The following is a 24,071-nucleotide window of genomic DNA, read 5'->3' on the forward strand; positions in this document are numbered from 1 at the left end:
ATCAACAATGAGCAGAGTCTGAAAAATATCTTTAAACACTAACTTTATTTGGAAAATATTGTTAGAGAATATTTTTGACAAGTGTCAACATCTTAAAGCACATGTTGGAATGTACCCAGATAAATTGATGGGTAGGTATGGGATATGTAACACAGTATTTGTAAAACAGTACAACAGCTGAGAAACAGACAAAAGCAACAAAAAAAAAAAAAAAAAAAAAACACATGCTGCTTTACTGTGTTGCAATGACACTGGCCCTGTGTCAACACTGAAAAGATGCTTCCTTCCTCCTTTTAGTAAAAAGATTTTTTGTTGGGAGGATAGAAGATCACAAGATAAAAGAACTTAAGTTCCCTCTTTTTTCATTGTGGTTCATAAAAACAAAGTGAAAAAAGGCAAATGAGACAAATTCACAGATGTTCAAACAGGATATGTTGCAGAAAGAAATCTGTCCTCACTTTGGTTTTGCTGCACCCCAGCATGCAATCCACCACATCTTATTGCATAATTCTGCGTTTCATAAGCATAGAGACAAAAGCATATTAGGAGGGAGCATGACCTAACAATGTGATAAAGAAAGGATTACTCAGATTTAGGCAAAGAGGGACCAGAAGGCACGATGCTCCTTTGTGGATACATGTGATTCCACACTAGTAACAAAATCACTGCAATCCTCCTGCACCTCAGACTAAAAGGCACAAGCCTTTTCAAAAATGAGTTGCCATTAGATTAAGGACACAGAGGTGAACCACAGGGCTGGGTCTAACATTCACAGTTTGTGGCCTATAAATTGTCTTTAAATAAAGTTTTTTTTATTTTGTCATATCCCTCCTAGTAAATGGTTGAGGAAGATAAAGTCTAAGTACAAGGAAATGATTACTGCAGATGCTGCCTAGACAGGAGCCAAGGCATTAAATGGAAATGATAAGTGGTGATAAGTAGGAACAAAAAGAGAATAGACACTAGGTCAAGAGATAATGTAACTGATAACACAATCAAAAAGAGGAGTTATTAATTTTTTCCACCAGCCTGATCCCTTGTGTGATCACTAATGCTTGAAAGTTTCTTGACTGAATGTCTGTGCCTTCAGTCCTATTTTGTGGCGTTTAGTCTCTTTCTTCTATCCAACCAGTCCTTCCTCAGTTCTTGGACAACTCTTGGGATAGCCAGTCAAGTCCTTCATATAGCCCAGTGCCCTGGGTAGCGCAGGTAGACTCAATGTGCCACTGTGGGGGTGAGATAATGTGAGATTGTGAAAAGAGCTCCAAACGTGCTTGTTTTTTTTGGGTTTTTTTTCCCTTTCTTCTGGTGTAAAGACCGTTTTCTACTCAAATTACTTACAGTTCTGCTGCGAAGGGCATGAAGGCCAAGTTTGTCCGTCAGTTCGCTGACCGATAAGGCGTTGGGAAGATCTTGTTTGTTTGCAAATACCAGCAAAACGGCATCTTTCAACTCGTCTTCTTGCAGCTGCAGAAACCAGATTAAAGATTTCATGTTATATCAAGATAAATGGGGTGAAGGACATTTCTACTGAGTTTAGATCTTTGTGTGGCACCAATGACTCGACTTTACTGTTGTTTCAAGTCTTGATAAACTTGACTGTTATTTTTCTCTTTGACTATCGGGACCTATCGAGGCAGCAAAGTCATCTTAAATCATGATACCACCACCACCGTGCTTCAATTTTGGGACCACGGGTTCATGGCTCTACACCGTAAATATTGTTGCATGCTCATCTCAAACAGTACAACTCTATTTGTCCACAAACTCTAAGATTATTTTGTAAAACTTTACAGTTTTACATACCTCAATCCATTTTCAATATGTAAATTTGAATTTATTTGGCCGTAATTGTAAACTGGATGAAGATCTGCTGTTATTTTGGGACAGGCTTATGCACACATATACACACATCTTTCATTTTCATGGGCTATGCCAGTAACAGTAAGGCAACACTAGAAAGTAGACACTACTTGCTTCTGGATGGCTCAGAAGAAGTAAAAATATGATGAGAAATCCATGTTTCTCCAAGGCACGACCAAATCAATCAGCACTTCAAACTACAAACAGACTCCTACAGTAAGGAGGACAGTCATCTAACAGTAAAAAAAAAAAGAAAAAAAAAGGAGACAAATATTTAAGGATCAAGTACATCCTGTAAGACTAGGTTTATGTTTTGAGTCCCTGTAAAGCATGTTGGGAACAGAATTACACAGAATGAAACTGTTTTTCTTATTTAGCCAAGAACTCACCATCTTAGACAGCTCTTCTGCTGATTCAGCCACTCTTTCTCTGTCATTGCTGTCCACTACAAAGATGAGGCCCTGCACAACAAGAGAGGTTGTTGAAGTGATTACATTAGAATTTAATGTTGGCCATTTAATGAAAAGCAAATATGGTCAGTGTACTGGTATGTAGATTTTAAGATCAACTCAAACATGCCACAAGATAACAACTAAAGACATGCTCATACAGCTTTGGTGAAACTGCAATGACTTAAACTACAATAAATATAAGATACATAAAATAAATCCAGTCATTATGTATTTTGACAAATCCATTTGCTTTAAACATTATGGCTGCGTTGCCATCATTTAGTTTTTTTGTTGCTTTTGCATTTCTTAGCTGCCAACTGCTACTACTGCTCAATGACACATTGTTATGCCAAACATGAGATTATGTAATCATCAGAAACATGGTATCCAACCAGATGATTACTTTGAATCCCATTAACTTGGCCTCCACACTGCGAGGAATCTCGGGAGTTGTTTGTGATCAGGACGTGTCCTTCAATGTGCCCATTAAACAAATATCTAGGACTGCTTTCTTTCACCTATGTAACGGCACTAAAATTACAAACACCCCATCTCAGAGCGATGCTAAAAACTAGTTCGTGCTTTTATTATTTATAAATTAAACTGCTGTAATTTATTATTATCTGGTTTTTCTAAATGTTCCCTGAAAAGTCTCAAACTAATACAAAATGCTTTAACAGAAGTATTAACAGGGACAAGAACGAGAGCTCATATTTCCCACATATCGGCTTCATTGGCTCCCTATTAAGGAATTAAAGTAAAGTGGGAGGCAGAGCCTTCAGCTATTTAGCTCCTCTCCTGTGGAACCAGCTCCCAGTTTGGATTTTAGACACAGAAACCCTCTCTACTACTGAAATTAGATTTAAAACTGTCCTTTTTGATAAAGCTTACAGATAGTACTGATCAAATGACCCTAGGGCATCCATTAATTGCGCTGCTATAGGCTCAGGCTGCTGGGAGACTGCCTCCGGTACTGCCTGTCTCACTTACACACTTCTTTTTACTTTCTCTTTCACTCCACCTCCAACTGGATGGCTGCCTTGACCAAGTGTATTTCTGACTGAGTTTTTCCTTCCTGCTGTTACCTAGCGCCTCCTCTTGAGGCTTACCTGACTGTAGGAGTTTTCTCTCTAACACTGTGTGAGCTTTACCTTCCACTATAAAGCACTTTAAAGCAACTGTTATTGAGATTTGATAAGCTTGAACTGAGCTAAATTACCTTTAGGCTATTAATCCAAAGTTGTCACAAAACTGCATGACGGTCATATTACATACCTGTGTGTTCTGGAAGTAATGCCTCCAGAGAGGCCTGATCTTGTCCTGGCCACCCACGTCCCACACGGTGAAACTGATATTTTTAAATTCTACCGTCTCCACATTAAAACCTTTACAGAAGAAGAAGAAGCAGCTCTTAACACTGCTAAACACTGGAGAGAACCATCAAAGGACCATAACTGAACTTCAAGTTGTAAAAGGAAAACTAAAGGAAAGTCTCTCACCGATGGTTGGGATGGTAGTTACAATTTCACCCAGCTTCAGTTTGTACAAGATGGTTGTTTTTCCCGCAGCATCCAATCCAACTGCAGGGAAACAACGTGGTTTAAATACAAGTCAACATTCATATTAAAAGTGAATACAAGTCAGTGCTGAACATTGAACTGATTGCGTAACAGCGTCTTCCTCCAGTCCAGTCATCACTCACCAGAAGTCGACTAATATCGTGCCCTGTCACGCCATTTGCGCAAATAAACGTCATCAGAAGATAATTGCTCAATTACTCGAGTTAAACAACGTGAAAACGCCGTAACGAGTTACTGTCAAACAACGTATGTTAGCATTTTTAGTTAAAACATTTACAGCTTTAATCGTCGCACTGTTATTCTTTCAAGTGCCCATTTGCCAATGACAATAACATTTCAATAAGATTTTTCTTTTAGTATTTTAACGTAATTTCTTTTAAAATGATGCTTTTTAACTCTTTACTACGGAACTTATTTTAAACCACACACATAAAAAATTAAAACCCACGACGACAAAAATTTGTTACTTTTCTCAAACAACAAAATATTAAGAACAACAATAGTTATTATAATATAATTGTCTCTTCTTTGTGCTTTTCCTCCTCTTTCTCCCCCCAAATTTTAGAAGTCTGAGAAGTGCTCTCCCACGAACGCTCATCAACAACTAGCTAACAGCGCTATCTAAAGCTAGCACTCACCCATCAAAATCCTCATCTGTTTTTTGCCAAAAAGCCGACCGAAGATGGACGAGATGGTGAGCCCCATAACTGTCCGTGGATGTTTAACTTTGTGAGAGTAGAAGTGACACAAGCCGCAGCAGGAACACACACGTAGACTGTGGTGCTTTATCTCTGATCCGCTTTTTCACCGTGATTTCCACACAGGAGCACTGCCGACTGCCACGTCCGGGCCAACGTGGAACACGCACACGTCACAAGTTTGAATCAACTTTATCAACTCAATCTCTGTAAACACCACAACTCTTTTGTACGATGCTGCGCTTGAGGTCTGTTTGTACGGTATAAAGAGCGGTATTACACGGGATATGAGAGAGTCTTTAACCATTCAAGAAAGTTTATTTAATATAATTTAAATTATTTTTTTCTGCTCTCATATGAACAAAATGCAGAGCCCAATTCTTACCACTAGATGTCCCTGTAACACAGACGTTCAATTACTGTAATCTAATACACCGACCAGTAATCAGTTGCACTGCACTGTCCTCATCCTGTGAGTGTGTGTGCATCGATAGAATATACGAATGGCAAAAACGGTTTAGGGCCCTTCTATGATCAGCATACATCCCAAAAAGCCCTTGTTGGTTTAGCACAGGGGTAACACGTTTCTTGTAGTTGGTCACCAGGTTTGCACACATCTAAAGTGGGATTTTGACTAACTCTAAATCCTTGAGGTTTGGAGACTGGTAAGCGCACTCCATTACCTTAATATGATTCCTCTTCAGCCTTTCTTGCCTTGGCAGTGTGTGTTGGACCCATCTTCAGTGTTCTCATTGAGGGAAGGTGATTCTCATCCGAGATTTCACGATGCATGCAATGAAGTTGCCCTGTACCCTAATCAGAAAAACAGCCCCAAAGCATAATGATTCCATCTGCATGCTTGACTGTGGGGATGGTGTTCTTTGGGTCGTACTCTGTATTTCTCTTCCTCCAAACACAGCAGGTTGAATTGATGCCACATAGCTTGTTTTTGGTTTCAGCTGACCACAGCACCTTTTCCCAAGCCTTCTCTTAATCATTTAGATCAGGGGTGTCATACACAAGACACAGGGGCCAGAACTGGCCCGCCACAGACTCTAATCTGGCCCACAGACAGCAGGAGGGCATATATTTGGCACTTTTCATACTTTTTTTTACACCTTTTTGCACTGATAAAGACCTCCCTTATTGTCATTTGTTCTATGCCATTCATACTACATAAACAGGAATTTTACTGTTCCAACCCACTCAAGATTTCTTGTCGACTGTGGTCCCAGCTGTCTTCAGATGATTAACAGTCTCCTTCTGTGTAATTTTGGACTGATCCACCACTTTCTGTCATGATCATCTTGACCCAATGAAGATCTTGTATGATGCTCAAGACCAAGGCTGAATGAAGGTAATTTTAAATTTCTTCCATTTCCAAATGATTGCACCAATGGTTGTCACCTTCTCACCAAGCTTCTTGGTGATGGTCTCATTCCTCATTCCAGCCTTGTGTAGGTCTACAAATATTGTCCCTGATGTGCTGTCACAGCTCTTTGGCCTTGCTCATGGTGATGGAGATGTTGGAATGGAAGAAACTGATTCTGTGGACAGGTGCGCTTTGCACACATAATGAGTTGCAGTCATAAGTATCTGTAACTGATTGATTGAAATCTGCATGCAACATGGGCACACAGTGAAACTGTGGGTGTCAGAACTCTGGCTACATTGTCTCAAACACTCATTTTATGTAATTTTTATGTAACTGTTTTTCTTGATTTTTACTTGATATTCTACCTCTCTCCTTTTAAAATGACACTACAATAAAAATTAGATAGTGTTCATTTCTTTAGAAATGAGCAAACCCAGAATTTCAAAAATAGATCAAATAATTATTTACCCAACTGTACTTGACAAAAGCGGTAAACAAATTAAGCACTGTGTTGAAAAAATAAAAATTGAGTACAATTTTTTTTTTTTTAACTTTTAGAGAAAAAATCTAGTGACTTTCCTGTTCTCCCAGAACTAAAAGTAAAGCAAGACTTTACAATTTACTATAAATATACAGTGTTAGATAACAAAGTGTGAGAACAAACTGTGTTATTAAACCATGTGATACTTAAACAGGGTAGGATGTACTATATGGCTTCCAGAAAAAAGAAGCAAGACACACTGATTGGTCAGCACTGCATCTTACAGAAAGTCAATAACCCAGAATACAAGTGAAAGAAAAACGAAATAGTTAGAATATTTTTTTATTATCAGTATTCATTTTTTTATTGCACATGTGTTTTCAGCTGTGGACTAAGTCAATAAGATTAGGATTTAGGTTTCCATGAAAACCTTAAAAATATTTGATCTGCTGTATGCTTTCATTTTATACTAGACTAAGACATGACACCTTTACTGAAGAATGCTAGGTAGTTTGCACTAATCAGAAGAGGGCAAAACCCCAAACAGTACAGAGAAACTCCAGTTTCATTGTCTTACTATATCTTCTAAATGGGTCATTATCTTGGAAGGCATCAAGTAAGGCGCAAACTAATTCCACTCTACCTGGGGATTACCAAGTATTGTCACAAACACACACACGCACTGAGTCAAGCAGGCGGAGTCACAACATGTGACAATGTGCACCTTTTAATAGATGCACTCTATACAGAAAGAAGTCACATTTTCATTGGCCTGTAATGAGAGCAGGTTATGGAGCTGTGTACATGCCGAATGTGACTTTTTACTTCTCAGGATGGAGTTAAATACTTTGCTGAGTGGAGCTCAGGTAGGCACTACATTCATTGTTTTTAATGGGCTTTAATCAACTTTTATTTTATTTATTTATTTATTTTTTTAGAAAAAAGAACTGTATAATAAAATCTTTTATCCGTGAAATGACTCAGGCATTTCCAAATTTTGCTTTCAGATCGATGTCCTCTCTACGGTGTACATAGTTTTACTCACTCCCAGGTACTCCTATGCACTTCCTCATATTATTATCATCATGAATTATGTAACAATGTGTTTTGCAAATATGATCATAGCAAACACAAGAAACTTTATTTTGCATGTTATTACCTTTATGACAGTTTCTAATTTTTTAAAATCAACTGAGACCAGCAGGGCACCATGCAGAGATTTCAGGGACTTTCTCTTTGAATTCTCTCAGTTATCTTACATAATCCATCGTCACTGTCTGATATGTTTGAGTTTTAGGTTATTTAGTGTAGATGATACCTGTAATTTAAACACTTCCTTAAAGATCAATGATACTCCTAACCCTTTGTTGAAGAGTCTTTGTGTTTCTTTTTGTTTCTTGACAAAAGCAAAGCAAGAATAAGGGAGGGAGGAACTTTTTTAACGAATTACATTGTTTGTAATTGTTGTTGTTTACATGGTGCCATATGTCTAAGACATGTGGCAACATGTCTGTTTACCCCCCCCCCCCCCCCCCCCCCCAAAAAAAAAGTCATCATGCTTGGGTTAACCTGGATGTAAGAAAATTTAGTCTATCACTATCACTAAACTGAGATATCGTACTTTAGTCTTTTCTTGCCACTTTCTATTTCTACTCCACCTCTCAAAAGGCAAATATTGAACTTTTTTATTTATCTACATTTATCAGCTTTAGTTACTTTATAAAATCATAAGTTCACCCATTTGCTGCAGAAAATTTAATGGGAATCATTTTGCTGATATTTTGAGTTATCTTTCATATAAAAAACAAACAACAACAAAAGATGTTGGCATTACAATTGTGACAGCTGCTGCTTTTCCTTTTCATAATTTTAAGTTTTAATACATTTAAAAATCTCAGCATTACCTATATTTACCCAGAGTAGTTAAGATTAGCTATACTTTAAGTTAATGCAGCAAGAAAATCCTGATCTTGCATGAGTACTAATAATAATTATATGCATTAATGCAACAGTGTCACTTTTCAGGGCTGTTGACTTCTTTTAATACTAATACTAATAGTGAGTACATTGTTACAATACTTCTTAGCTAAGTAACATTTTCAATGTAAGACTTCTGCTTGAATAATAGTGGTATTACCTGAATAAAGAGTATGAAAAGTTAATGTAACCTGAGCAGTGTTCGGGTGAACTGTGGTTTGGCTCAATGTTAGTTGTTCATTTCTTTTAAACTTTTCCTTCAAATGACCTGCGGTCATTTAATAGTTTACATATTTCTTATTAACGTCAGTGTGATTGGGAGTTTCTCCGTCCTGGTGGTTTCCATAGCAAGATGGCAGCATCTAAAAGAACAGGTGAGTCTAGGTGCATGCATTACTAATGGATTATTTAATGAAATTAATTATTACTGTGCATAAGGAACTATGTAGTTTGTCAACACTGCACAAGCCTTTATGCGTACTGTTTTGCAGGTACACCTCCTGGTGCAGCTTGCTCTCGCCGACCTCCTAGCTGCTCTGATCTTGATGTCCACGAGTGTCATGAACAAAATACCGTTTGACAACAATATAGTCATCTGCCAATACGGCCTGCCGCTGTCACTGGTGAGCAATAGTTTATTTCATTGTTTGATCGGGCTTTTACCACCGCAAATAAATCATTAACAGGATTGCATTTTGGTGGGGGAGTAGTTTAATCTTAAAACAGGTTGGCAAAGTTTAGGTGGTTTCACATTCCTTTTGGTACTTCCAGCTATAACAATCAACATTTACAGAGTAAAAAATCAGATTACTGTCTAATAATATAACGTTTTCTAAAGGCACCGAGGACATATCACGTAGTTCAAGCAGTAAAGTAAATCAAAAACACGTGTTCCTTATATTGCCTCTATAAAATGACATAGTGAGCAGTTTTGCTGTGTCACGTTCCCTGTTATGCAAACATGTCCACATTCGTCCCTCAGACCGAGAGGAGGAGCTCCACATGCTTCTCATAACAGTTGTTCTCAGCATAAAATTCTAAGTGGCAACGTCTATTGTGAACTCGGTTGACTAAAGTCTTTTGAGTTCTCGTTAGAATTTAGATTGATAAGCATTAAGGACAGTAGATATTGATTGTACATAAAAGCAACAGAAAAAGAAAAGAAAAGAATGTATTGTAGGACCAAACTCTCAAATTCCTCCAGCTCAGATTGTGGAATTCTTTCAAAATGCAGATATGGAAAATATTTAACCTTTTTAAGAGTTCAATATAAAAAAAGAAAGAAAAAAAAAATGAACTGAACCGGTTCCTAACTTAAGGTTACCTTATTTTGGGGTTCAGAGTCTTTATGCACTTCAACAGACTTATTAAATTCCAAATTTAGTTTACATGCTATAATATATAGACAGGGGTCCCCAACTCCAGGCCTCGAGGGCCGGTGTCATGCAGTTTTTAGATGTATCCGTGAGCCAACACAGCTGATTCAAATGGCTAAATTACCTCCTCAACATGTCTTGCAGTTGTCCAGAGCCTGGTAATGAACTAATCATTTGATTCAGGTGTGTAGACCCAGGGTGAGATCTAAAACCTGCAGGACACTGGCCCTCGAGGCCTGGAGTTGGGGACCCCTGCTATAAGATAACAAACATCCACTGCAAATCCTAAAGGAGCATGGTTTAAAATCATTTTTATATGACCCTACATTTCAAAATTCAGCTAATGTAGCATCTCATTTTTATGTCTGCAGGTATGTCGGCAGAGGTTTACTGTACCTTACATTTACATTTAAATAAATAGCTGTATTTATACTTCATATCCTTCTTATACAAAGAAGCATGTTTAAAAAAAGAAAACAAAAATTTCATTTCATTTTACAAGCAGCAGATGTAAAATCAAATAATAAAATGTCCTCACGTTGCTTCATAAAGATCGTCCTCGTAAAGATAAAGGTCCTCTTGCACGTTTGTCGGACACTGGTCCTAAGAATCAGCATAACCAACTGAGAAATCTTCTTCAAGTATAAAGTTGTTGTTCTCTGAGAACCAGAGCTCATCAGTATTCACATAAATTATATTTAACTGACATTTACTCTACGGTAAATATTAATGCTTGGTCTAAAATTACTTTATTGGTAAAACTGTCACGTTTTGCGTTGTTCTTTGTGTTTTGTTCCAGACATTTTATTTCATTTCATTCCTGCTGGTGGTCGTTTACGCCTGGAAGTCAAAGAATGCAATCCAAGGATGGAGAGAAAGACCAGCGGATGATCTGGTGAGGCATTCGCTGCATCTGGTGATCATAATTTGTCCAGAAACCAGATTCACTGACATTTGCTTGTTTTGCAGAATACATGTCGAAGACCAGAAATAGTCATACCTGTGTATGCCATTGTGTGGTAAGTTTTAACCACTTTTTAAAAAAATAAATGAATTAATAAATGCTTTAGTTTTTACCTAACCCACCAGATGGTATCCCATGTGTGCACAATTTAATTCTTCTTCTCCATCTTCTGCCCAATATAACAGGTTGATCCCACTTGCACTTTACTTAGCATATGTGCTCACTCCTTTCATGAAAGCTACTTTGCTGATTCCAGCTACCAGCAGCTTGTCAAATGGGGTCTTCAGTAACGATAGCACGTACTGCACCAGGTGAGCACACAACCCAGAGATTCAGCCTCCTTCAAAATCGTTCAAAGACGTCACAGCAGTGAAATGGGTCTGTTCCCCTGTGTTTCTGACCTTTTTTGATTTTCTCTTTTTCACAGTTGTATTTTGTTCTTGCACGTCTGGAGGGAGTCCTGCTCAGATGTTGTGAGTGTACAGCTGTCTTATGAAACCCTTTAACACACTTTCTTTTATCGAGGCCTCTGTTGTAGTGTGTGTGCGTATAGTCTCTGTTTAACAGAATAATAATGCTCTTTAGCGTTGTTACATTTTGTATAAGCAATGCACTGTGCATGCATATTTTTGATACATAATTCTCTTTTGCCCACAGGAGATAATCCATGACGTTTTCATCAGAGCTTTTCTTTTCATTGTGGTGATACCGGTGCTGGTGTCTTGCTCTGTGAGTTACTAACAATCACATTGCTGTAACATAACAAGCAAGTTTAAATACCAGTGTAATCTGATGAAACAAATGTTTTTTTCCTGTTGTGGTTCAGATTATTTACTATAAGGTTGGTAAGTGGTATGAAAGACGAGATCCGGAGGGGCTTTTTCCAGTGGAGGGAGATGGGCGTTCAAGAAGAAGAATGAAAAGAGCAATTTCTACCTCAAGGAATATGGTGACAGTCATCCTAATCTGCTGGGCACCAGGTACACAAACGCACGCACAAAGCTAGTGTAAATATCAACTTTAAGACAAAATTAAACTGATGTTTCTTCTTCTTGTAGCGCTTTTCCTCATCCTGCTATCTACCGTGTTGATGAGAACAAACGTTGAACAATACAGTTTATTTGGTGTTTATATGCTACAGGTATGTTTTAGTTACAGCTTTTCAATGAGTAGGTTAAAATGCCCTCAGATGGCAGATTTGCAGGCTAAAATATTGCTTTTGTTTACTGCAGGCTGCCAGCGTGTCTCTACAAGGTTTCCTGAACAGCATGGTGTACGCCTGGAGAAGGCCCAACTTCACAGAGGCTGTTCTTGGAGAGAGCACACCCTTGGTGGCCTATAATCACATGCCCTTTTTTGATGAGTCATTGAGGACCCCGTTTTAATGCTTTGGACTATAAACACATGGATGGACCATGTCATGCTGCAATACATCATTCTGGCCTTAAGAGCCCGGTCTGCCTGCACACTTTGGACTGAAAGGAGTTTTTTTGTGGACTGAAGATGAAAAAACACCGAACAAAGTGATGAAGGAAATTCAAAGACTTTATACAAGCTGTTGCTATATTTTCATTTTCAGCTGCTGATGCTGACGTGTACTAAGTCATAGTGCAGCAGCACGTTTTCTTATCAATGAGGCCAAAAAACTGCTTGTATAGTTTTATTAAAGATTTATAAAGATGTTATTTTACAATTACAGACCTATTTGTGTTTAATTTCTATGTTATTATGTTTTACCACATTTATTTATTTTGATCAATGAAGTGCTTTTTATTCTTGACTCCTCAGCATCGTCTGTAGTACAAGGCAATAACTGTGCTAAACATTAGACGTCATTCTTTCCAATCATAGTTACAGTAAACATTTTTTATAAACATTTCCCAAGCCTTCTTGTCTGTCTCTGGAAACTCTGAATGGTGGAAAAACTGTATGCCAACCTGCTGCTCTAATGTAAGTTATCACCTGACTTACTGTACTGCAATCTAAAAGTAAACTTGACGTTCAGTTCTGGTCAAGCATTGTTGTTTTTTTCCCATCCCAGACACTCACCTGCAGGTGATAGATGGATGTCATGAAGCATAAGCAAAAGTGTTTGTAGAATATTACAGTTTTAATTTGAAAGGAATCAGCATAACCAACTGTGACAAAGTAAAAATGTTTTTATAAATGAATGAAAAGTAGTAAAAAAAACAACAACAAACAAACGATTATGGCCTTCAAACTATTTGTGGTGACTATAAGCACACAGGGCTTGTAACAATCTAAAAAAATCAGACAAAAAAACCCAACTTAAACTTCTTTAGCTCCTTAGTGCAGATGTTTTCCGAGCGTCGATCAAACTGAGAAAAGAATGAGACACACCTTTGAAGACAGGCTTAACTATTGTCACACAGAGAGTTATTATATAGCAATAATCCTGCATCTCCTGTACCTTTTCACCTATTTCTCTGGAGTCATTTATTACCTGAGGTGTTCCAGATATCGTGCCTATTCATGGATATTGAGATAAAAAAAGAAAAAAAAAGACTGTGTACTGGAGCTGATAATGCATATTCCCTACAAACAAGGTCAACTTATGGAAGCATATAAAACAGAGTACATTATCATGACTGACCCATTTACGTTATCTGTCACTTGCTTGATCATAGCTTTTATTGTGTACAAAGTAGCCAATGCATAGAAACTTAACTGGAATTCTTTAATTGTGAGTTTATAAGTCTATACTTAGAGGTCAAATGAGAATTGTATAACACTGTGTTACCAGCACACACACTAGCACTGAGAATGCACTGTCAGGCTTTTGTCTATGTCTATGCAGACAAACTATGTTGCCCCATTAATTATTGGTCCAGTGAATTTTTTTGAGGATGACAAATGAACTGCAGAGGTATGCTGACTACACCGCAAGGCTTTCCAAATGAGCTTTGTGCCAGCTACAAGGTTATGTAAGAGGTTCTGTGGGAATTTCAGAGACACTGTGTTTAAGATCACAACACATGAAAACATTGGAATACAGCATTTTAGATCCACTGTGAAACCAGGCAAACCATGTCTAACTTTCTCCATTCAAACACTTTCTTTGAGGTCAGTACTCACATGGTTTTATTTCTTATTAAATGGTTTAATTCCTAAATACCCTCCTTGCTAATTAACAGGACTATGTTGGCTTCTCCCCCACTGTGTTAACATCTGATAACCCATTTGTTTTTAAAGATTGTAAAAAGAAACCTAGTTTTCCGGTTTTCATAAGGTCAGGTGTGTCACTGAAGAGTGACATAATTGTAAAATTTCCAACCTGTGTACCTGTGCAACATGCCCAAAAGGGGATTGCAGAACAACCAGACTTTCCTTCAGTAAAACTAAAACCGACTTTAACTCGGAGCTGACTTTTCCGAAGTCAGAGGTGCGGAAATTACCTTTTTGTTTTTAACCAATGTAGTTTTTTCACTAATACTCAAAATGTAATCACATTTCTCCACAACTGACTCAAAACATACTTCCACAACATCTATTCGCGTTACAGTTAAATGTATTCAACAAAATACACCAAGACAAGAACACTATACAGCATTTTCTTTTAGTTTCACTTTTACACCGGTGTCAGAGACTTGATAACAGCTCTCTGTTTGCTGTTTCAGTATATAAGCAGATTTGGCAGTGCCTGAGGATCTTCTTGTTGCTCCTTAACAGAGCCTATGTTTTCCAGCCTTACTGAGAAGAAGGAAAGTGTACTTGCACAAGTCATTGGTTTTCTTTCTTTTTCCTTTTTCCTGTAAATTTGAAAAGCTCCTCCCTAAAATTGAGGCAGTGTTTACCTACCCTAACGCAGATCTTGTGTTTTCTCCTCAAAAGTCCATGGACAGGGATCTTTGCTGGGCCATTTCATAGCCTCTTCGGCTTCCGCCTCTCCGCACATACACATCATACCTTCCGTCCTCCTCCTCTTCTTCCTCTTCCATTACTCTGTCCTGCCGCCCCAGAGCTCTCTCTCCCATACCATGATGGCCCTGTAATCGGCCTGATTTCATACTGGGCCAGCTCTTCTTCCTCAGACTGCTGTTGAAATCTCTTAGGGGAGGCAAGGAGTTTTGGAAGTCTACTCTGAAAGGTGGAAGCTCCATGGATCCCCTTCCCAGGCCTTGCACCCCTAGGCTGCCTTTAATGGAGTTGATAGAGGCCAGAGAACCACAATGGTGTTCGTGTATGCAGCGCGATCCTGACGAGGACCTCCTGAGCGCTTGTAGGGACTGGAGCTCCTCTGACAACTCCCCAAGGTCTCTTGAAGAAATCTCCTGTGAAGGACAACGTTAATAAATTAGTAGTTTTAAAACAATATAAACATGTACCAATAATATAATGTGTAAAAGCAATAAAACTGACCTTGTCTCTGAGATTAAAGAGTTCATAGTGAGGAGGGTCAAACACCTCCTGGAAGTCAGCACGAGGAAACAAGTTGTTCTTACGAACCAACACCTTTAAAATATGACAGGGAATCACTATTTTATTTGTAGTTTCTATGAGAAAAATTTAGTGGGATGATGTTAGAAGAATTCGACAACAAATTTTCTTAAATACCTTCTTACGTGGCTGCTTGACTTGCACCAGAATGGAGACAATTAGGAGTAACAGCACCACCCCCGTAGACACACAGATTATTGTCCCGTGAGTCTTTGTGATCTGGTGAAAAAGACCTTTGTTCTTTTTCTCTGGAGGATTGAAATGACGACATAAAGAGTTAAAAATATCAGAGGCTTTCAAAGGCACCGAGAGTACATCAGTCATTTACTTGTTCCCTCCTGTGTCAACACAATTCGTATCTCTGGATGCCAGGAACAATTCAAAGCAGTTACTAAAAGCTAAGGCACTGATAAACACCCATCCCAGCACTAGAAATGCTTAAGATCCACTTATTAGCCAAAAAGCCTTGAAGGCCTTTCAGTTGGAAACGTGTCAAAACTATGAGGTTATGCTTTTCCGGCCAAGTGGAAATACATCAATATTAGCTGTTCTGTAGTTGCTGCAGCCGGTGTGTGTGTTTCATAATGATCCTCAAGGAGACTCAATGTGACACAACAAAGGCAGACATGACATCCATCATTTCACAAAGCATGACAGAATTACACAGCATAACACATCACAGCAGACCAAAGAAAGCATTTCTGCCAAAGGGCTTCAGCAGAATCGAGGTACCTTTGCAGTTGCTTTCGTCCCAAGGAAAGACACAGTTTTGTATGCCGTTGCACACCAGAGAAGTGTTGATGCACATGTTAGTGTGGCAAAAGAACGCACCGCTCATACAGGGTGCTAAAACACAAACACAAGTGTATATGAAGTATGTGTACAACCTGACAAAGCATCGAAAGCTACAAGCAGAAAGAATGTGACATGTCCTAGTCAGGGTATTTTATCAGAGATCCAACTATAAAATGCTTATCAGAACTATTATTATTCCCTATTGCTAAGACTTACTATATAAGGTGCAGTGATTAAAAAGTAACCACCAAAATATGCACCGTATCTTTAATACCCTCCTGACTACCAGGAAAAAAAATGTTGTCCAATCAATTTTTTTTTTTTAAATCCGCCAATGTTTGTAAGGTAATTAGAAGACTGAAATAATTTTTTGGGAAAAAAAGAGTTTACATTTTTTAGGTATCACATGTCCACTGCAGAGAACATTGTAAGGCCAAACATGTAAAAATGAGCTTTGATGGCAAATATTTGCTTCAACTCTTCACCAAGGAGAAGTTTGAACTCAAGGAACTGTAGTGGTTTCTTCCCCCAAAACTGCAAGTCATTGCTATACTGAAGCCACGAGTTGGTGATTGCCAGATCAAAAAGTAGAGAACTGCACATACTGTCAATTTCTGAGTGCGAGAGACCATCCTGTAGAAACTCAACATTTGGCAACAAGGTCCACGTCACCTATATTGGTAGTGTACTCAGCAATTGCCAGTGGCCTCGGCACATGGACAAACCTTTTGTTTTTCTTAGACCATCTTGTGTGTCTGTCCTGAGGTTGATTGCCATAGGCAGAGGATGCCATGACAACTGGCTTGTTGTCCAACCACTTAATGACAGCAAGTTCAGGTCTGAGTACCATCTCTGATGCTCCTCCTTCTTTCTTCTTCAAGGGCTTATTCCCTATGAACTTCTTCATCAGACAACTCAAGATCTGGGTTTCCCTCATCAAACTGCAATAAATTTCTTTCTGCTTCTAAAAAGGACTCCTCATTTAAAAAAACAGAACAAAATGGAGGAAATGACTACAAATGTCCACTACGGAGGACATTTTTTAAACACTTCAATACTATACTAAAATGAAGTTAGAATTAAGCATACTATGTTTTAATGTGTTATTAAGAGACTTATTTAAAATATGTTAACAACATTTATAGCTAAAAATTGCTCAATAAGAAGTTTTATACACTTACTTTTCTTCTTCCCATAAAATGTGCTTGCAGCGATGGCCGCCATGTTCCTTAATGAAAAAACGAAAGTTCCCAAAGCTCCACCCCTTCACATTTGGTATCATTGGAAAGCCCTAAATGTCCTCTGTAGATACCAAAAGGAGGCAATTCTGTAGTATGCAGTGCATGGGAGATATTCAGGTTTAGAAAGGTGCTCTACAGAGGACAAATTTGCATTGCTGGTAGTCAGGAGGATACATGTACTTTCTCATCGCAGCTGAAAAAGCAAAATGATGGGCAGGGGGGAAAGAATAATCTGAAGGAGACACTCACGGTCAGCAAAAGATGTGAACAGCATCCGGAAGCGGCTGAGACGGCTTGTCTCATCAGCCCACATCCTCACTACTCCCACACCAGTGTCCAGCATAATGTCATTAGCTACTGTACTACAAAACTTGGCCTGCAAGAAACCACACACCACTTTCTTTTATGGATGTTGATGTGCGGACTCAATGAGGCCAAGGTCTGTAGAACAGTTGCTACATATTTGTGATTTAAATATGGCATTAAAAAGGAGCATGTATGGCAAAGAAAGAAAGATAAATCCTGTAGCAGAAGAAGAACCTCAGACCTGAAAGCATAGTGCAGTGTAATGCGCAACAAACTTAGTGCGTCAGGCAGAGACAGAGTAATATTTATGATGTTATGCAAAGAATTACCTTTAGATCCTCAATGGCATTACTGCCATCATAAACAGCCACAAAGTTCTTCTTACATTCATTGGAGTTTTCCATCTGGTATTCCAAAAATCGCAGGTAAATCTGGAATGAGTAATGGAGAGGGAAACAGTGTACACTTTTCATTTTTCACACACAACCTGATTCCAAAAAAGTCGGGATCCTGTATAAAAAATGAATCCAATGATTTGTAAATCCCATAAACATGAAAAACAGGTCAACTGTTTAAACTGGGAACAATATTCCTGCCATTTCCATAGAGGTTGGGGTCTACCACACCAGGCAAGACCCCAGCTGCATGCTGGAGCTAGCAGGCAAGGACATACATGGAACGCTATCACCAAGTGGCTGTTGTAGTCTACAGGGCCTGGAAGTGGCCTGGAAGTCCTGAGGTCAAAATGAGATACGCCCCCTAGGGAGGTTGAGGATGACCGAGCTAAGATCCTGTGGGACTTCCAGATACAGGAAGACAAACTGGTGATGGCTAACCAACCAGACATAGTAGTGACAGCTGTAGTGATAGATGTAGCTCTATCGAGTGATAATAACATCAGGAAAAAGGTACGCGAGAAGCTCGAGAAGTACCACGGGCTGAGAGAGGAGCTCAAGAAGACGTGAAGGGTGAAGGCAACAGTGGTACCCCCGTATGGGACGAGTGCCTCCAGCAGATCTCAGGAACAACATCTGAGATCTCTGTCCAAAAGATCGCCGTCCTAGGAAGCGCAGGATCAGCTGCTGGACTTTTAGGAGAGGAATGTTGTTCTGTTCATGCCTGATGTAGGATTCTAGCTGCTCAGCAGTCCTGGGCATTCTTTGTTGTAGTTTTTGCTTAATGATTCAGATGTTTTGATTTAATGAAAAGTCTCTGCTGCAGACAGGCCGGTTTGGCATCTGAGAAATTCTGTTACAAAGCTATGATGTTGACATATGCGTGCAGTACATTTAGTTTTGTCTTGCTGAAATATAGGAGGCCTTATCTGAAAAAGATATCATCTACATGGTACCTTTACAGCCACTTCCATAGGTACTATTTCACTTCCATACCATCAAAGATTCATGCTTTTTAAGTCTGCGCTCATAACAATAACAGATGGTCCCTCTCCTCCTTAGTCCAGAGAAAGCAGCGCCCAAGTTTTCCAAAAAAATTGTTTGAAATTTTGATTTGCCAAACTGTGTTCACAGACAGTGATTTTGGAGCTCATGCAGTTATTTACATGGCGGACTCACACCTGTTTTTAATGCAGTGCCATCTGAGAGCCTGAAGATTATGGGCATCTGTCATGTTCCAGAGTTTGAGCCTTATTAACTGAATACTATTATTTTATGGTTCTTAGTTGACTGTTAAACTTGATCTTTATGTATCTTGGGCCTTTCAGTTTATTTTCTGGTCTGGGTCGATTTAGCATAGTTGTTTCATGTTTATTTTCCTGGCTTTACCTTCATGTCTTTGTCAAATATGAGTGTGCTAAGGTCTTATCTCTGTGGTAGGTATGTGACTTCCTTTTTTTGTGTTTTATTTCTAGTTTCACTTCTGTTGTCTCTAATTTGTCTTTAGCTGTTCCTCGTTTCCTACCTCTTCCCAACCCCCTTGATTAGCCCTTAGTGTGTCAGCTTGTATAGACAGGCTTAGTGACTCCCTTTGTCTCTGTCTGTATGTTAATGTTTCTCTCCCTGTGTGTTCCCAACTTTCAGTTGCCTTCTTAATGGACTTTAGCATTTTTGGTTCTTGCTACAACTTCCAAAGATCGAGGTCTGCCTGTCAGAGTCTGCATTTGGATCCTCAATCTGCTAAACTATGACAGCATCCAATTCTGGCTTTCAGCTTTGTCCCTTGCACAGAGATTTCTCCAAATTCTCTGAATCTTTTAAAAATGCACTGTAGATGATGAAATATTTAAACTCTTTACCATTTAACATGTTCTCTTGTAAATAACATACATCATGAGATTTGCAAAGCATTGCATTCTCTTCCTATTTACATTTCACAGCTTTTTACAAAATGGGTTTGTAATTCAGCTAGTTTCTGTTTGCCAACAGAAGACAGTTGAATCATCACTGATATAAATAATTTTGACTCAGCTTTACTGCAGATGTACTTAAGCTGACTGTCAGATTATCGATGCACATGTTTATTATTTATAAGCATAAGCTGCAGATTAGTAGTTGCTTGATATTAAAAAAAAGATGCTTGGGATGCTTTGTTTTTCAAATAATGTAAAGAATATAGAAAAATACATCACAGCAGATATGGAGAGGGTGAAGGGTGAAAGCAGAAAGCAAAATAAGCTGCAGGCTGCAGACTCAGCTTTCATTCCACTGTACTGTTTGTCATTTTGTTCCCAATGAATTATATCCCCTCTCCTTAAATTCATTTTGTTGAGAAGAAATATTTCTCCTTTCCTTTATTTTCCTTTCCTTTCCTTTCTGCTTTTCCTTTTTACAGACTTTCAGTTATCACTCAATTGAAAACGCAGAAATGGAGAACTGGATGTATAAATGCAAATTTAACGATGTCATTTCAATATCTTACCCTGTTCTTTGTTGGGGCACGTATAGTCCAGATGCAGTCCACTGCCTGGTCTGGCTTCACTTTGGACTCTTCGTCCACCTGACTTGAACGGATTACACCGTCAGCTCCAGACAGCTCAAACTGACAATCTGACCCAGAGACAACGACAGTTGGCAAGAAACAAAGTGGAAGCAAAAAGGAGGACATGTGATCAGATGGAAAGTAACAACTTTATTTCACATGGCACTCTAAAGATGTACACCTGAAGCTGCATGGGTTTTCTTATACATGCTGTTGCACTACCTGGGATGGGGTTTAAAAGTCCTCCCACATGCAGATGAAATTCAGGATCTTCGGGGTGAGAAATAAGAAGAGCACAGAATCACTGGTCCGCGAAAGGCTATTTGTTTTTTGAGCTGTGTGAAAATGGTACATCCACCACTCTGCATTTTAGTCACCTGCAGCAAAGCTGTACTGGACCTGGAAGCCAGTCCCCTCCAGCTCTTCATCACTGAAGAAGCGGATCCACATGAAGCGTCCGCTGGACAGGATGAGTCCAGGACTGGCTGAGCCGCAGAAGCGATTGATGAGCGGGGAGAAACTAAAGGGACCGTCCCGCACTTCGATGTGGTCGAAGCGACATTCGAACGACGCCTCGATGTGGAAGACTTCATCAAACATCAGCTCTATTCTCTGGCGAGGCAGGGCTGGGGAACAATTGGCACTCTTTTACTGTCAGAGCCGATTCAGGAATACAAAACGCTATAAAAACGGCAACAAGAAAGACACGTTTGCTCCTTTCAGATGCTACTCTGTCTTGTATGTTCTTTTATATCATTACTGGTTGAGAAGTTAATGAACGATACATTAAAATAACACAGTTTTGTCTTTAATGACAAAAGAGGAAAATAAGGCATTGCACATAATAGGTTTTATATGTGTCGATGGCATCGGATTCCCGCAGAGCCAATCCGAGCCAATACAAGAATATGTCCCAATATCTGAACTGTTTTTCAGCTTGGGCTGTGTGCTTCTCATCAGTTACCTTCCAGCACATAGAGGCACTCCTTGTTTGGAGGGTACGTATTTGGGTAGTTTGGGGAACTGAAAGTGCCGCCATCAGTGGTTCGTACCCAGTTTCCACAGTGACGCTGTGGTCGTAGAGAAGGGTTAACTGCTTTCGATCCTGCACCTGAATCTGCACATTATGAAACCCAAGCAACACAAGGCATTCAAACCTACAAAAAATTATCCGGACAAAAGCTGCTGACATCTAAAATGCAGTTATGGACACATTTGTGTAATAAATAAATAAATAAATAAATAAATACATCTCAAATTAAAGAAGAATATGGAAATGTATAGAGGAGTCCATTTGTCAAAGGAGCAGAGTAAAGATTGCAATCTTACCTTTAATCTTTTGCACCAGTGCAAATCCCCCCTCAATGAATAGGAGAAATATCCAGACTGTACAGAAGTCAACAGTGTGTGAAATCATAGTAAGGAGAGGTACAATCAAGGAATAAAGGAAACGAGAGCTTAGCAGGATTTGTTTGTCTGTGCTTTATGTTTCAGTACACTCAGCAGAATCCTTGAATGTATATTAAAGGCAAGGGTGTGGGGTTCAAAGCTTGGGAGTGAGAGAACAGGCTGCTTCTACCATCTGCTTCCTTAACTCTTACTCTTATCTTTGCATCCTCTTTTTTTTCGTTAAGATTTATGCTGGGTGAGAGGTGGGACTGCTGTCTGCCAAGAAGCTGTTCAAGGACATCTAATGGTAAATATGCATTAAAAAAGAAAAAAAAGTTTCATGAAATCATATCTTGCACCACATTTGTACCTATTACATAAAATGTGACCCAAATAAATCATCTTGCCCAGGGGCACCAGTCTGCTTAGAACTTGCTTTGAGTTTTCACCAAAGTGGCATGTTGGCATGTTGCTGCACATCCAGGGACAAAAAGCAAAACATAAAATGACAGTTATGATATAGGCTGTGGACGTTCGTGCTGCATGTTCTGTCTGTCACAGCTTGTGACCTGGGAAACAGGCAGATTTATAACTTCGGACTCTGTTTTCAATTCATAATTGTTGTACAATAAGGTAAATAAGATGTGTGGCTCACTGCCATGCTGCATGTTAAATTTACTTGCAGCCCTTCTTCTGAGAACATATTAAGTGGGTGCAGAGGAGGAACAGAGGCAGCAACAGCAGCCCAAATCCTCCACTTGCCCAGGCACTGAGCCACCACACGCTGACGCAAAAGGGGAAAAACGGATTTCCTACTTTGATTTTTTTTAAAGAAAAATCCGTGTTGCTTTTTTTTCTTACTTTTTTGGAGTAACTGCACCGAGCAAGTGTGGGGAGCTGTTACTTCAGCACCACGAATCGATGCACAAGAGAAACTTTCAAAACAAAGAAAAAAAAACGATTTCTTTGCACAAAGTAACTACACAAACATGTCAGAAAACAGCCAAGAAAAAACCCCTAAAAACCAGACTTGAGACGCCCGCGTTTCTAACAACTCTCTCTTTTTCCCTCAGACATTTAAGTAAATAAATACACGATCTGCTCTAAAGTGCGAAAATATGGATGATTTCTCTTACCTGCGTACATCCTCGCCGCTGAGCTCCTTTTTATGAGTTTTTCTGTTTGCAAACTTGTCCCTCACATCCCCTGTTTATGTCAGTAGTACGGATTACCGCACGTTAAAACTACCGATTTAGAAAATCCGAACTTTCACCTTTCCACCCTTGTCGTGTTGGTCAAACTGAGAGCGGCTCAGGTGCGAAAAAGAGCAGATGAACTTCTGATTCGTCATCAGAATCAGAGGTTTGCACAGTTTTCCTGCCCAGCTCGGTGTATGAGACTCAGCTTCAAACAAACGGATGATCAGTCTGCAGCTGCTCGCGGTTTAAAGATTGAGCTCAGTTGGCGCTAGACTGTAGGGGAAAGCTGACTGCGCATGTGCCTCATCAGTTATGAGTATTGGTGATATGATAAACCTCCAATCGCCCGTTTGGCATGGGGATGAATTAAATTGGGATTTCCCATTTTTCAAATTTTAATTAGCTGATACTGGCTGCCGCACTCACTCTCCCAGACACACACACACACACACACGGCGGGGGGACCGTGCCAAAAAGCCCACTGAGCATAAGTCTGTCGGTGCATTGCTATGAATTCCTATTCAGAGCAGAGAGCATGGACACATTGGCTCTAGCCTTCTCATTTTTCACCAAGGACACTCATCACCCAAAGCCCCAAAAAGCTGGCTATAGAGCCAGAGAGAGATGGAAATGGAAGCCAAGTGTAGGTGGGATAGAGATTTTCCTTTGATGTGTTAGCTTTTAAGACAAAAAACGACTCACCACATCCACTGGAGGATTTGTACTGTATCTTATAGGTGAATGTACTTGCTTTAAATCAGAAGCTTGTCACAAGACATTTGCCAGTTCTCCCTTCAGTTGATCAGTTGTATCAAAACCTTCCTACTTGTTTTTCCACATTCAATGCATGTTTACAACCAATCACAGAAGCAGACAAATCTGAATATATTAAGTTGTTATACCATTTATGAATACTTTTGATCTGATAGTGGAGGATATTCCTCAGACGTTCCTTTAGAAGCTACAGGGAAATTTCTTTA

At 39.3% G+C, this 24,071-nt stretch overlaps 3 protein-coding genes across 5 annotated transcripts; 1 reads left to right on the forward strand and 2 right to left on the reverse strand.

Annotated features, from left to right (window-relative positions):
* Nucleotides 1-26: 26 nt before the first annotated feature.
* On the reverse strand, nucleotides 27-4,765 carry LOC146382519 (ADP-ribosylation factor 5-like). Its single transcript, XM_084933210.1, has 6 exons — nucleotides 4,534-4,765; nucleotides 3,815-3,895; nucleotides 3,591-3,700; nucleotides 2,253-2,324; nucleotides 1,342-1,467; nucleotides 27-1,226 (listed from the first exon to the last, which is right to left on the reverse strand). The coding sequence occupies exons 1-6, from the start codon at nucleotides 4,598-4,600 to the stop codon at nucleotides 1,140-1,142; spliced, it is 543 nt and encodes a 180-aa protein (XP_084789336.1). The 5' UTR covers nucleotides 4,601-4,765; the 3' UTR covers nucleotides 27-1,139.
* Nucleotides 4,766-6,074: 1,309 nt separating this feature from the next.
* LOC146382520 (uncharacterized) lies at nucleotides 6,075-12,837 on the forward strand. Its single transcript, XM_084936749.1, has 12 exons — nucleotides 6,075-6,150; nucleotides 7,434-7,500; nucleotides 8,737-8,800; nucleotides 8,918-9,049; nucleotides 10,602-10,697; nucleotides 10,772-10,821; nucleotides 10,952-11,077; nucleotides 11,194-11,239; nucleotides 11,424-11,495; nucleotides 11,593-11,746; nucleotides 11,825-11,907; nucleotides 11,999-12,837. Exons 1-12 carry the CDS (start codon nucleotides 6,075-6,077, stop codon nucleotides 12,149-12,151), a joined length of 1,119 nt encoding a protein of 372 aa, XP_084792875.1. The 3' UTR covers nucleotides 12,152-12,837.
* Nucleotides 12,838-12,910: 73 nt separating this feature from the next.
* Nucleotides 12,911-23,379, reverse strand: neto2b (neuropilin (NRP) and tolloid (TLL)-like 2b). 3 transcript variants are annotated; one of them, XM_084933212.1, is made up of 12 exons: nucleotides 23,029-23,379; nucleotides 21,833-21,889; nucleotides 21,468-21,620; nucleotides 20,881-21,129; nucleotides 20,726-20,773; nucleotides 20,444-20,571; nucleotides 17,896-17,997; nucleotides 17,510-17,636; nucleotides 15,957-16,070; nucleotides 15,342-15,472; nucleotides 15,147-15,239; nucleotides 12,911-15,058 (listed from the first exon to the last, which is right to left on the reverse strand). In XM_084933212.1, exons 1-12 carry the CDS (start codon nucleotides 23,036-23,038, stop codon nucleotides 14,612-14,614), a joined length of 1,659 nt encoding a protein of 552 aa, XP_084789338.1. In that variant the 5' UTR covers nucleotides 23,039-23,379; the 3' UTR covers nucleotides 12,911-14,611. The 3 variants fall into 3 exon arrangements, with proteins under 3 accessions (XP_084789338.1, XP_084789337.1, XP_084789339.1); XM_084933211.1 differs by having other exon boundaries at nucleotides 21,833-23,379; XM_084933213.1 differs by having other exon boundaries at nucleotides 20,881-21,184; nucleotides 21,468-23,379.
* Between the last annotated feature and the right edge of the window lie 692 nt (nucleotides 23,380-24,071).

The sequence above is a fragment of the Perissodus microlepis genome, chromosome 7 (genome assembly GCF_051167445.1).
Source record: "Perissodus microlepis isolate ML-2025 ecotype Zambia chromosome 7, ASM5116744v1, whole genome shotgun sequence".
Taxonomy (NCBI): domain Eukaryota; kingdom Metazoa; phylum Chordata; class Actinopteri; order Cichliformes; family Cichlidae; genus Perissodus; species Perissodus microlepis.

What these genes read in the sequence shown, in the direction of transcription:
- LOC146382519 (XM_084933210.1), bottom strand. Translation starts at nt 4,600, where the DNA reads ATGGGGCTCACCATCTCGTCCATCTTCGGTCGGCTTTTTGGCAAAAAA. An exon ending in ATTACTTCCAGAACACACAG is followed by an intron (nt 2,325 to 3,590) that starts GTATGTAATATG and finishes CTTGTTGTGCAG; the next exon opens with GGCCTCATCTTTGTAGTGGA. An exon ending in ATGCCCTTCGCAGCAGAACT is followed by an intron (nt 1,227 to 1,341) that starts GTAAGTAATTTG and finishes TCACCCCCACAG; the next exon opens with TGGCACATTGAGTCTACCTG.
- LOC146382520 (XM_084936749.1), top strand. Translation starts at nt 6,075, where the DNA reads ATGTGCTGTCACAGCTCTTTGGCCTTGCTCATGGTGATGGAGATGTTG. An exon ending in GATAGCACGTACTGCACCAG is followed by an intron (nt 11,078 to 11,193) that starts GTGAGCACACAA and finishes TCTTTTTCACAG; the next exon opens with TTGTATTTTGTTCTTGCACG. An exon ending in CCTAATCTGCTGGGCACCAG is followed by an intron (nt 11,747 to 11,824) that starts GTACACAAACGC and finishes TTCTTCTTGTAG; the next exon opens with CGCTTTTCCTCATCCTGCTA.
- neto2b (XM_084933211.1), bottom strand. Translation starts at nt 21,920, where the DNA reads ATGATTTCACACACTGTTGACTTCTGTACAGTCTGGATATTTCTCCTA. An exon ending in ATGCCATTGAGGATCTAAAG is followed by an intron (nt 17,637 to 17,895) that starts GTAATTCTTTGC and finishes GGTTTCTTGCAG; the next exon opens with GCCAAGTTTTGTAGTACAGT. An exon ending in TCAAGCAGCCACGTAAGAAG is followed by an intron (nt 15,240 to 15,341) that starts GTATTTAAGAAA and finishes CATATTTTAAAG; the next exon opens with GTGTTGGTTCGTAAGAACAA.